We start from the raw sequence: 13,766 nt of genomic DNA, 5'->3' as shown, positions 1-13,766 counted from the left end.
TCAGGCATGTTAGCTATCTCAGACTGAATGAATGAGAACTATCTCCAGTTAAATGCAGATAAGACTGAGATTATGCTGTTTGCTAAATCCTCTTCTATCTGGACTGATGACTGGTGGCCTCATCAACTGGGTGCCACTCCCGTGCCCAAACAAGCAGTAAAGAATATGGGGATAAAATTTGACCAAGCCTTAACAATGAGAGAGCACATTTTGGCCACCACTGTCACATGTTACTACAACCTACGCAAATTGCGCCAAAATTTCCCCTACCTTCCTATTTCTGCCCGTAGAACTCTGGTTCATGCCACAGTAAATAAGCAGACTAGACTATGGCAATGCCCTTGTGGCAGATGTTAGTAAAAGCCGTCCAAAATACGGCAGCCAGGCTTGTCCTTAACTGCCCTTCTTGCACTTCTTCGGCGCCTCTGTTGAAAGAACTACACTGGCTGCCAGTGAAGAAACGCTCTTATTTTAAAGTCTGCTGTTTTAAAAGGCAAAGGTCCGCTTCATCTGCGGAAAAGAATGAAAGCGTATGCTCCCTGCCGTCTAAGATCTTGCTCTAAAGCCCTGTTGTGGGCCCCCCGCATTCGTCTTCCACATAGCGGTGGAAAGGCATTTTCCTATCTTGCCCCTGTGTTCTGGAACACTCTTCCTCTTCACGTTCGTTCCTGTCCAAATTACTGTAAATTCAGGAACAACTCAAAGCCTACTTATTTTAATTACCCTCAGGTGTTTTGTGCGCAATATCAAGTCAAGTTAAAATAACATAACATCCAGACGTTAGCATTCTACTAGTGTGTCTACAGCAGTTAGGAACTCTTCAAACCCACAGTTAATCTCACAAAAAGAGAGATAATCAGTCTAAGAGATAGTATTGGAAGGCTGTTTATGGCCCTTATTGATAAAATGTATAACTTGTTGGTCTTGGTTGCGAATCTTAATTGTAATCAAACAAAGATAATAATTTTGGAAGTATTCCAGCAGATGGCCACAAACCATCTTTAACAATTATGGCACACAATAGAAATATGGCTGGGGTGTCTCGTCCGCCCTTCCAACACCCGGGATGCAACCCTAATCCACTTCAGGATCTGATTGGAGGCCTACAGAATCACATAGTGGCAAAAGAATATCTGGTCATCAAAACATGATTAAGGCTACCCCAGTATCAAATTCCAAAGGTCATATAGCAAGGCCCCTAGGAGTTACCAATAAGCAAGATGATATATTCATGATTAATGTTCCAAAACTCTCATTAGGCAGTAGGGAAATGCAGGACTCATTAACCAACAAAGTCGTCTACTTGCTCAGAAAGGTTGGGGGCAACAGATAAATCATTAGAGAGGACATATTAAATGTCATTAGGTTTAGTCACGCGCACCCAATATTTGATTACATTGGACTGAGGCTAGTAAATCATAAGTTTCTCGAAGACCTGATAGCCTTAGAGCATAGATTCAGGCCTCCCATAGGATCACAGATAAGGCTTAAGGTAAATGCCCCATGTCCATTAACAACTCCAAATAAGGCCTGCACTTCAAACCCATTAATCTGTCAACAAACCGTCAACCTTTCAGCTGCCCACTCAGACAATCGGGCCGCTGTTCTATCTCACCCATGATCCGCACTGGTTGCTCCATCACGTTGAACACATTATGCTCATGCGCAGCCCCCATTCAAATTACCACCATGCACGGGCTCCCGACACTGTCAATTGATTCCAGGAGACGGACTGGTGCAGACCTTCGTACAGTGAACTATCACAGATCGCCACCTCCTCACCGTATAAGTATTTTCAATATGTGAATCGATTTTTACCAATGGCAATTATTCTAGATACTTCCTTGACCACCAGTCGTCTTGTGATTTCATCCCGAAGCGTAGTACCTCCTCACGGCAGCGCCAGCTTGCAACTACTCTCACTCACCCCTACTGTCTCCACTTATCATCTCATCCGGGATTGATGCTAGACATTTTTAAGTCTCAGGCATAATTCAAGTCCTGATGATGATCGCCATATTACTAAATGGGATCATAACGTCGTTGACATACAGTACCATGACTATTGCAAATTTCATTGTTTTACAAGTTCAATAGCATAGGTACTAAAACAATTGTGGTAGAATCTGCATAACATTGTTACAAATCACTCTAACATGTCTGAGGGGTAAAGTACCTTCCTTGTGTTGTTTTTTGTCTTATGTTTTCCACTTTTAATACGTTTTTCTGCTATGTGATCGAATAAACTTATTCCAAAACTCTTGTGACATAGAACTTATTTAATTTCTATGCTCACTTGTTTGTGAAAATCCAGGGACACCTGTTCCTCGAAAAACAGTAATATCTTTACATCATGCTCTCTGGACTGTACCACTGTCGACGCATTTGGAACCCTTTGTTATTTGGGGGTTCTCCTCAGAACTCAGAAAAAGTGGCTACTCTTCGATCAAGCTCTGGACCTGAATCTTGGACCTCAAAATCTTCTTAGTGTGTATACATCGCAGACCTTTTTACCGACAGAAAGGTTTTCCATGAAAACATGTTTTTATTGTGTTTTTAATGTATTTATGCAGAAGGAATCTCAGATGATATATTATTGCTGCATTCCACCTTTCTGTCACACTCGTGTCATAAGGCATTTCTCTAGTCTGTGTGAAGTGCTGCAATGGGCAAAAAAAACACACAGTGAAAATGGTACCCATGTGGGTTCTCACTACTTTTTGTGTTAATGAGCTCTTCTTCGGCAAATCATTAGTTCTGATGTGGAGCAGAAGTGATTCACGACACCCAGTATAACAAAGCGCAATACTCAAGATAAAAAGGCCTGCGATATATACATACTAAGAAGATTTTTGTTAATCCACTTCTGGTACAAGCCCATCAGGCATGAACTGTGTTTATGTTACAATTGGTTTTGCTCTTAGTCGGTAGATCAATCCATAACCAGGATACAAATTCTCTTACATGTTTACACATAGGTGAAATAGGAATGTGTTGTATTTTTATCATATGTGGATTTTTTTGTGAAACGTAATGTGGGTTTCTAGTTTTGATGAAAGATTTCATAGATTGTTTTCACATTTATGTTGGTCAATTGTGTAGGATTTTGATATACATATATGATGTGTGAAGGTTTTTTTAATATAATAGAAATTAAATGGTGGCACGTTGATTGATTTGCACGCTCACGAAATTCAATGTTGTTGTATGTGTAAAAGGACTGTCAGCACTGGCAATTGTTCGTTTGGTGTATATTGTTGTGTGGCCTAGCCTTGCCCACGTATATTGGCACAACTCCTGCTTTTTTTACTCCACTTTCTAAAAGTGGCATTATCAGATTTGTGACTTAAAATCCGACTTTGCCTTTAAAGAGGATTTTAAATTACAATTCTTTTGAGTCCAAACATGACATTTCTACCTGTTCTGAAACAAAATATGTCACTTATTAAATATAATAAGGTAACTCCGTATTATCCTATGGGAAAGGTAGGCATCACAGTAGTGAAACATGAATTAGCAGATTTTTCCACTAAAAGGAAATATAAAACTTAGATGTACATGTCCAACTCTTTAAGTACACTGCACCCTGCCCTGTGGGCTCATTAGGGTTCACCTTAAAAGTGACTTATATATATTAAAAAGGAAGGTTTAGGCCTGCCAAACGGTTTATTTTGTCAGGTCGAATTGATAGCTTAAAAACTGCACACAAGCTGCAATGGCAGGCCTGCGGTATGTTTTAAAGGCCTACAGAATAAGTGCTGCAGTCCCACTAGTAGCATTAACAGGCCCAGGGTATATATTGTACCATTTTACTAGGGACTTATAAGTACATTTAATTTTTTTTAAGGAGTGAGGACTTGCACTTTAGCATGGGTTTGTAGTGGTGAAGATCAAGAGACCTAAGTCCAACAAAAAACACAGGCTCTGAGTAGGTAAAGAGTTTCTTGAAAGACCACGCTAAGAGCTGTCGGGTCTAACAACTAGCAACTACCCTATCATTAGAGAATGCCCCTAATTCATTTGACGATAACCTCAAGCTAAATTTAGCATATAACGTGTGGAATGTGTGTGTCTGGAACGACTAGAGTCAGATATGGATGCATTCAATGTGGTAAATTAATGTATTGTCTGTTACAGAAGAGTTGGTGCATAGAAACCCCTCAGCTGCTTGGCTACAAGGTTTGTTCAGTATCAGCAATGAAAAAGCGTATACCTTCAGGATGGTTGGCTATTGATATCTCTGCTAAACTAACTTTCAGATTAAGAAGTGTAAGTAGTGCTAGCACTTTCACACAGGCATTGCAGTTTTATTCAGAAAGAAAGGTATTGACATTTCTCTTTATACTTCTAATTGTCTACCCACGATCTGCACAAAACAGCAGTCTATTACTCGCTTTATTGAGGTGTTACAGGATCAAAAAACAACACCCAAAGCATTTTTTTTGCTGATCGGAGATTGTCATTAAAATTTGCATATGGGTTCTTTGGAGAACCATTATTTGGAGCTTCAAGATAGCTTCCTGGGAATACCAGATCGGTGCCTATCCTTAAACAGGAAATAAGATATGTTCATGCCGTGGGCCTTCGTGCCCTGAATGGCGTCTGACTGTCTGATGATCATTATATATACTTCCAGTAACAGGAAGGTGATCTTAAAATCAACTTTTATATCTGTTCAGGTATTCCAGACCATCAAAATGTTCGAAATAAAATGAAGATTGGAAAGTCACCACCGTCCTCAGTTGCTTTCAATAAGTAGTCCAGGCCCTAAGACGGCCAAATGTCAAGAGCTAGGTGCGTGCAGAGGATATGTACACCTGGACAAACTTAAATGAGACTATAATACTAATAAAAATTGAACACAGAAACTTGAAACAACTGCAGACTGAAAAGAAAGCACCTCGTTCACACAGTGTACAAAATGAGTAGGGTCATAGCCGGGTGCCGTTTTTTATGTTCCTTTGGCGACTGTTCATTACCATACATTATGACCGTGTGACTGTGGAGATTGATGACGCAGCCGATACTGGTTTCTTGATAGATCTTTGACATTGGACTGAACTATCTATATTCAATTCATAATTATTATTATGATACATTAATATTGTACACTATTAAGCCCTGATGAAGTTCTAAACTTTGTTGGAACGAAACGCGTTGGCTGCATCTTGTTATATATTTTGACCTAAAAAGAAATAATAAACACGTGGTGTTTGATTATACAAATTGGACTCTTTATTGCACTTGTGCCGGTGCACCTCTCCATTTGCTATCATCCTATAATAATAATAATAATGATAATGACTAAGAAGGGCTGCAGTTCAGATCTCAGGCCCTACAGAATTATAATGTAAGTTGCTTTTGATGCAAAGTTTTATGCCACTGAGTTGCTACAGGTTTCAGGAGTTGGCTAATGAACGTCAGTTATTACCCTGGTTTCATACTTGCTTCTACGGAGAAGGGGGGATTATTGATAATATAATGCCTGTGTCAATGCTGATTGAAAGTATTATTAGTCCTAGCAGCCCTCCACGATATGCCTGTTTTGTAGACTTTCAAAATGTATTTCAGGTCATAAACAGAAATCTACTATGGAGTAAGCTACATCTAGGGAAGAACAGTTGTATATCGTAAAACATCTATATCAATAGAGGCTGGAAGCAGGAGTGAATGTTGGCTTTTCATTTTGTATGTAGCATACATGGGGATTTATCTTATGCATGTAAGTAAGATCGTGCCCACCAAGGTTAGGGGGGCCATGCAGTGCCAGTTCCCTAGTATACAGACAACAGTCTTGCTAGACCAGACAGGTGTTGGTCTGCAGCGTTTTCTTGGCATTCTGGAGACCTACTGTGAAAATATTTTTTTGCCACTGAGTCTTTCAAAAAAAGATGTAATATTCAGCAAAACAGTTAAAGCCAGCAACTGGTTATTTAAGGGAGAGTCCATTCTAAGAGTCACATCATATAATTATGGAGGTGTTTTCTTTAATTTGAGGGTTGGACCTCAATATCATCTAACCAACACAAACGCTGAAAGCGATTCCTCTTTTTTTTGCAATATTTCGTTTGGCTTCTGATCGCACTGGCTCCTCCCTAGAACCTGTTTTTGAATCAATTTACACCAATTTTTCAACAGCTATTAGTTACGTTAATGCGACATTCCTGGGCAAGATATCTCCTTTGTTAGATTCAATCAAGTGTTTATTCAGTCTGCCTTTTTCAGCATCTCCGTTTCAGGTAAGGTTAAAGTCTGGCTTGCATAAGCAGCAATGTATAGGAAAAGCTGCACAAATTAGGTGCTTGCATATGAATACAATTGTTAGCCCTGGAACTCTCAAAGCCATTAAATTAAATATCTATAGAGAGAAGTGCAATGGTTGGTCCCCTGTTTTGAATACGACACTGCAGGATCTTGGAATGAAGCAACAATGGAATATCTGGCTATCCATCAGTCTCCTGCAAAGAGATCTGAAAAAAGGGGTGAGCTACAAGTCCTATGAGTCTGACCGCAGTGCCTTTAGTAGTAAAACGTGTTCAGCCTAGCGTCGGTCTCTTATTCTGACCCACATATGCAAATCTTATTCGCATAGTTATAAATAAGACTCTTTAAATGTATTTTTTGTGGATTAGGTTTGGGCTGTTCCGGTCCAGTGTGATGCTGGGCAGAGGTGAAAAATAAGAAACACTTTGATAACTGTATTCTGTCCATGTCTGGATGTTAGTCCAGCCCTGATTGCATAAAAGGGGATAGATACTGTTTAACACCATAATTTGTAGATTTGACGTTGAACCGGTTATGATGTAGTTGAAAATATTTTAAGTGTTACGATGAACAGCTAGCTTCTGTCAGGCTTTCCTAAATTTATGAAACTTACTTGCCCGAATTAAATAATTAAATGTATGATGGCTAAAGAGTCAAACAACATTAGTGCCAAGCCCCAGGATGAAATAATCGCCCAAGCACCCGCTTGCTTGATGTTTTTTACGGTGTTTGGTGCTTGAGGCTAAACTCTGCCACGCCATTTTATTCAGGGCTAATAGTGCTCAATGGGAAGGTTTCCTGGACATGCATACACCAACAAAGCGGATTAAAAGATTGAGGTTGTATGAATTTAAATAGAGCGCACGTAAGTAGCTTAGGCTCAAACTGCCAAGGTACAAAACAGTCGTAAGAACACTAATCTACCACTCAGTGCGGTCCGCTATCCACTCACCAGTAGTTAGGGAAACCGACCGGATACATGTCTCGGGCAAGAGCAGATCCTCCAATCCTGGTTTATACTTTAAGGGACGCTACTTTGTAGTTTTGCAAAGGTAGTGAGAATGTGAAGAAAGCAGCGGGATGTATGAGCCACATTTGCCCGATGTGGCGGAACCTGAGAGCGCCACACCACGTTGTATTGCATCTTCAGGACTTTGAAATTCCATCTGTCTACAAAGACAAGAGCAGGGGCTTACAGACCGCACCATTACTACTAACATGTTCTTATTACTCACATGAGACCGTGTAGGAGCATATTACTCAAAGCTCCTGGCAACATGTCAGTGATTCACCCTCAGTCCGTAAGAATCAACAGGCGTCTACCTTATACACCAACATACTAAGTCCTTTTTTGGGGCCATCTTGAATTTAATTCACCCACATGCAGAAAAATGAGGTCCTCGTTGGTGCCTTTACTTCAGAAAAACATATCCTTTTTATACACCAGTAGAGCATACTCTTAGACTAGCTCCTGCTACTGATGTCCCTAAGTTCAGAAGCAGCGCCACATACACTAAGCAATGCTTTCCCTCAGGGATATGTGTTCTGGACTGTTATTGTCATATGACAAATGTAAAACTGCTTAATGGTGACTTGCAGCGCTGTTCAAAAATCTCAAATCTGCACAAGCGCATTAAAGAGTTGAAAATTGGCTTTGACGGAGATACCACTGCTGCAAAGGACAGTATAAGAAAACAGCATATTGAATGTGAAAATTAGTATATGTGAAAATGGTGTGCAGTGTAAGACCAGATTTTTCCAAAGCTTATTACTCACAGTACCATATAAATTGAGTAGAATGTGAATACGAGAAGAGTTTCAAACTTCTAAAGTAGTTTCAAAAACGTAGAGGGTAGATAGACCTAGTGGTATTTTTCTGCTGTCATTTTCTTTGTCTCTATGAGAACTTATATCTTACTGTGCTTTCCCTTATCATTTACCCCCTTCCTTGTTTGCCTTTAGTTTGCCTAAGAACAGTGCTTTCCTGGAAACACAAGTTGGACAGAGGTACATGCCTGTGTTTCAATCCTTACGCCTTCATGGAATCACACAGAGTAAGTTTGTTCGGTCATTGTGCCTTTGAACTCTGTGTGCTGTTTCTGTTAGTAATGTACCACTTTATATGGAGACTTCTTGCTTTGAGAGGTTTGGCAGACTATTCTAGAATCCAGTGGCGGCTGGTGACATTTGAAGGTGGTAAGGCGTAAAATGTGCGGTGGAGCGAATCGCAGTGCACAAACGTATCGATCTAGCCCGAACGACCTAAAGAGTCTTGGGAGTTCCCCCTTCGAGAAAATTTGTAGAAAATAGTGGGCAAATGGTGCATTTTCAAGCAAATTTGAGAAAGCAATGTAATGTATAAATCCTGCCAGTTCCACCAGTACTAGACACATTGTCAATTTGTTTTATCACCACACAAAGGTTGAGATGATGTGCATGTCTCATCCATGTGCTAACCACACCTCACCCCATCCGCTTTTTCCCAACTGCTGCTTATTCAAATCTATACATCTTATGTACTGCGGTATTGTACTGTTGTTCTTCACAGTTAGTTGTTTATTCACATCCAACTGCAAATGTATATACTCCTAAATGTCCTAGAGTTACACTGATGCCAAACCACAAATGTCTAAGCTCTCACTTGCTTTACTAATGTATTTAATATAGCATTTATCTTGCAACATGCAGATGTTGTTCAACTTCTCATTCTATGACACTTATTGTGAAAAACTCTTCCATCTTCATGTCTAGCAGCACTATAGTATAACTTTAAAATAAAAAATAAAATAAAAAACAAATCCTCTGTAAATGGGCCCTGATGTACCAGTACATAAGAAATAAATCGCAATCGAATGTTGATGGGTTTTTAGATTGCGGGGAGCTGAGGTTTGATGAGGAATGACATAGTCACTCTGCCTTACCATAGCATGATTGGATGTCTATACACAAGCTGTTTTAGAAATTGCAAGTGCAGTTGGTAATCTTTAGTACTATAGCAGACAAATGGGTTCTCATTGCAAGTCTTATGTTCTGTCTTCTGGTAAACACAGTCCATACACACAGAGGTGGGAAGGTATGAGCTTGCAGTACTGCATAACAGTCCTGTTGCCCAAGCGGGGTCTGAAATGGGAAGAAGGGCTTGGGGGCTGAGTGACAACATTTGCATGAGAGCGATTAAGTCCCCCTTTCTGTGATCATCCAAAAATGTAGCCACAAAGCAAGAATGCACACTACAATACTGAAATGCTTGTAAATGCTGCGCAGCAGCGCTTGTATTGCTGAGGGAAAGATAATTTCTTTAGCACTCGAGATGGCAAGGCCTAGCATCAGAAACATTTACGAATGTCTGCAACTCTGCGCTAGTCTGCGTTTCCGCTATATAAACATTAACACTCTTGGAAGTGCAGAGTCACTTGGCACTTCAAAGACTGTTAATGTTTATATAGCGGAAACGTGACCCGAACCGAACATATTAAGAGCTGCAGCAGCTGGCTGCTTTACATCCTGGCGTGTGGATTTCACAAAGTCCATGATCAAACATCGAAGTACAAAAATACTTTTTAATCACTTCATAAAATTAAAATCTTAATCTCAGTGCCCAACGGCCGGATCACAGGATGTTGAGCCAATTACGCCGGTAGGGCCTGATACTTGTTGCAGTTAGCGCTCTAGCGTTAGACGCTAGAGCGCAAGGGGATACTACGCAATGCGTACGCCACGAACGTGGCGTACGCCGATGTATAAAAATAAAGGGGCACGGCCTGAGAGGCAGTCCGCGCTGAGACCGAGACCAAGAGTGTGGCGTCCGTCATTTGCGGCTGCGAGCGTGCGCAGCGAGAGCCCGCAAGATCGCTAGCAGCGCCACAACACTGGCGACGAGTGGGATACTCAACCCCGTGTGCCTCAGCTGTGACCCGTGCCCCGCGGCAGTCCCGCGCGCGCGCACGTGGGTCCGACGGCCCGACTTGGAACTGCTCCTCTCATCGACAGTGAAGCTGAGCCCCACGTGTTTTGTCCGACCACCGGTGAGTGCACGTGTGCACCAAATCACGACGCTTTGGCCGGATGAACATTCCCGCCTCCTGCATGGGTGATTTCTGACTGGCAGCCGTGCCCTGGCTGGGCCCTGAAGCTCTCTAGCATTCCCGGGTGTGGGGATCCTTTGACTCTGCGGCCTACTCCTGTGGTGTCTACTCCTGCTGTGTTGTGTCCCAGGGAGCCATGGGTGATGATGAGCGCCCCGCTCAAGCGGTGCCACTGCACCCTGCGTCTGGCGTCCTGCCGCCCTTCAGCGAGACTGCTGACCCTGCCACTGCCGCCCCACGCTGGCAAACGTGGATTGGCCGGCTCAATAATTATTTCGCTGGCACCAGAGAGACCGACGGAGCCGTGAAGAGGTCCCTACTGCTCCACTATGCAGGGGAGGAGGTGTATCTCCTATTCAAGCATCTTCCTAACACCGGGAACGCGGACGACTATGATGCGGCCGTGACGGCCCTCAATGCACATTTCGACCCCCAGTTGAACCCGGATTTTGAACACTTCAAGCTACGCCAAGCAAGGCAAAGAGAAGGGGAGTCAGTGGATGCATTCCATGCTCGACTGAGGGTGTTGGCGGACACGCACCTCGTCGGTGATAGAGCCAAGGAGGAGATCAGAGCACAGATAATCTGCGGCATACGAAGCAAAAAGCTACGAACACTCATCCTTCGCCAACCAAACATCTCGATGGCGGACATCCTGGTGCTGGCACGGTCCCATGATCTGTCCGACGCCTGCGCGGAGGAGATGGAGATGGCGCTCACACGAGGGGCCGGGTCAGGAGTGACAGTCAAAACGGAGCGGGCCGACGCGGTACAGACACGTGAAGCGCCCCGCCGACCCGCGGCCAAGAAGCCTGCGGCCTTGTGTGGATATTGCGGGTATGACGAGCACCCGGGCAGGACGTGTCCCGCAAAAGGAAAAGCGTGTGACAACTGCGGTGTGATGAACCATTTTGCGTCTGTTTGCCGCAAACGATCCACGCAGCGAGACTGAAGGGGAAAGAGGCCAGCGAAGAACATGGTGAGACAGCTGTCCCAGCTATCGTTGTCTTCCCACACCAACTCAGGCCGCAAGCAAGCACAGGCCCTGCGGGAGGAGGTATCGGAGTCCGATGATGACGAGGGGGAAACATACCTGGTTTCATTCACTAGAGCCCTCAAGAGCTCGAGAAGCCCACAGCCGAGGTGCGACGTCCTAGTCGCCGGATCCCGAATAAACGCCGTGATCGACACGGGGGCGTCAGTCACCGTGATGGGGGTGCAACAGTACAATCGCCTCCGACCCAAGCCCGAGCTCCGACGGTCGAAAGCCCAGATTTATGCCTACGGAAGTGACACACCACTGCCCCTGGCAGGAAAGATGACGGTGCCTGTGAGGTCGGATGACGCAGAGATAACGATTGACATACATGTGATCAATCAGGAGGCAGATACCCTCCTAAGTGGGCATGCAGCCGAAGACCTAGGGCTGATAGCATTCCTCCGGAAGGTACAAGAATCCCAAACGACCACCCTGCTGGACCAGCATCCGGAGCTGTTCACTGGCCTGGGGAACATCCGACGACCGCCGGTCAAGCTCCACATTGACCGCTCAGTCACACCCACAGCGTTAAAGCATAGGAGGATTCCCTTCCACCTACGCCCATTAGTAGAGGAGGAGCTGAGGAAACTGGAGGAGCAAGGCGTCATCGAGACAGTAACAGGACCCACCCCATGGGTATCACCCATGGTGATAGCAGAGAAGCCCCGCCAACCAGGCAAGATTCGGGTGTGCATCGATATGAGGCTGCCCAACAAGGCCATCAAAAGGGAGAGACACATCACGCCCACGATGGATGACATAATCGCGGACCTCAACGGAGCCCGGTGGTTCTCCAAACTGGACCTTAATGCGGGGTACCACCAACTAACGTTGGCCGAAGAGAGCAGGTACATAACTACCTTCAGCACACACCTGGGGCTGTGAAGGTACCGACGCCTTAACTTTGGCATCTCCTCGGCAGCCGAAATATTTCAGAACACTATCAGAGACATTTTGCAAGGGCTACCGGGAGTACTGAATGTCAGTGATGACATACTGATACATGCCACAACGGTGGATGAGCACTACCGGCGGGTCCGGTCTACACTAACGAGGCTGAGGGAGTTTGGGGTCACGTTACACAAAGAAAAGTGCCAGTTCTTTCAGCAAAGGATCGAGTTCTTCGGGTACACGTTTACCAACCATGGCATTCAAGTGGACCCGAGGAAATCCCAGGCTATCAAAAATGCCCCAGCACCGACTTCCGCGTCCGAAGTCCGCAGTTTTCTCGGGATGGCCACGTACTGTGGGCGGTTCATCCCAAATTTGGCTACCACGGCTGAACCTCTCAGACGCCTCACAAAGACGGACACCCTGTGGCACTGGGGGCAGGAGGAAGAGGAAGCATTCCACGCCATCAAGACCACACTTCTGGATCAAGCTACTCTGGTCTATTTCGATCCGACCAGGAAGACTGAACTGCTCGTCGACGCCAGTCCAGTGGGGCTGGGCGCAGTTCTCACACAAGAGCAGGAACCGGGGAGATGGGCCACCCTGGCCTACGCCAGCAAGGCACTTACCGCAACTGAGCAGAGATACTCTCAGATTGAGCGTGAAGCACTAGCCATCCGATGGTGCTGCCGGCACTTCCACCTGTACGTCTGCGGGCACCCTTTCACAGTAGTAACGGACCACCAACCATTGGTGCCCCTGTTCAAGGGGACAGCGCCCCACCCCCCTCCGAGGATCGAAAGGTGGGCCATCGGGCTACAACAATACCAGATGGATGTGACATATCGGCCAGGTGCGAAAAACCCGGCGGACTTTCTGTCAAGACACCCGGAAGGTGATGAGACGTCCCCGGTCGGGAAGGAAGAAAAAGATGAAACCGAAGCACACATCGACCTTCTGGCCGCGTTGACCTGCCCTCGAGTACTAACAATCCGGGAGATCCTACAAGCCGGGGAGCACGACGCCGTGATGGCAAGGACACGAGGAGCTCTTCAGAAAGGGTCATGGGCTGATTTCCTACACACCGCCAACTCGTGGGCAGACGAGGAGAAGAAGGATTTGCAGCAGATCTGGCGAGTGCGGAATGAACTAAGTGTGACCCGCGATGGCGTCATCCTGCGGGGGTCCAAGATCGTCATGCCGGCCGCACTGCGCCATCAAGCCACGCTCATTGCTCACAACGGCCATCAAGGGACGGAGAAGATGAAGGCCCGAATGAGGGCGAAGATATGGTTCCCGGGGCTGGACAGCATGGTGGAAGATGTGGTAAGGAGCTGCTCCGCGTGCCAGGTGACGAGTGGCCCGGAGCCTCCGGCCCCCATCGTGACAGAAGAACCGGGAAGGCACCCATGGGACAAAATCAGTATAGATTTTGGAAGCCTCCCAAACGGAAAAGTGTCGCTGGTGGTCATCGACAGCTTCTCGAA

At 45.1% G+C, this 13,766-nt stretch overlaps 1 protein-coding gene across 1 annotated transcript in view; it reads left to right on the top strand.

Annotated features, from left to right (window-relative positions):
* The window catches only part of BTBD16 (BTB domain containing 16), a 654,256-nt gene that overhangs the window by 454,151 nt on the left and 186,339 nt on the right, over positions 1-13,766 (top strand). Inside the window, exon 12 of the mRNA XM_085614582.1 lies at positions 8,227-8,318. Within this exon, the coding sequence (XP_085470708.1) occupies positions 8,227-8,318 (92 nt within the window). The remainder of the gene's footprint in view (positions 1-8,226; positions 8,319-13,766) is intronic.

This window comes from Triturus cristatus, chromosome 1_2 (assembly GCF_964204655.1).
Source record: "Triturus cristatus chromosome 1_2, aTriCri1.1, whole genome shotgun sequence".
Lineage (NCBI taxonomy): Eukaryota > Metazoa > Chordata > Amphibia > Caudata > Salamandridae > Triturus > Triturus cristatus.
Note: the sequence above shows the minus strand (reverse complement) of the source record. Positions and strands in the feature narration are given on the sequence as shown.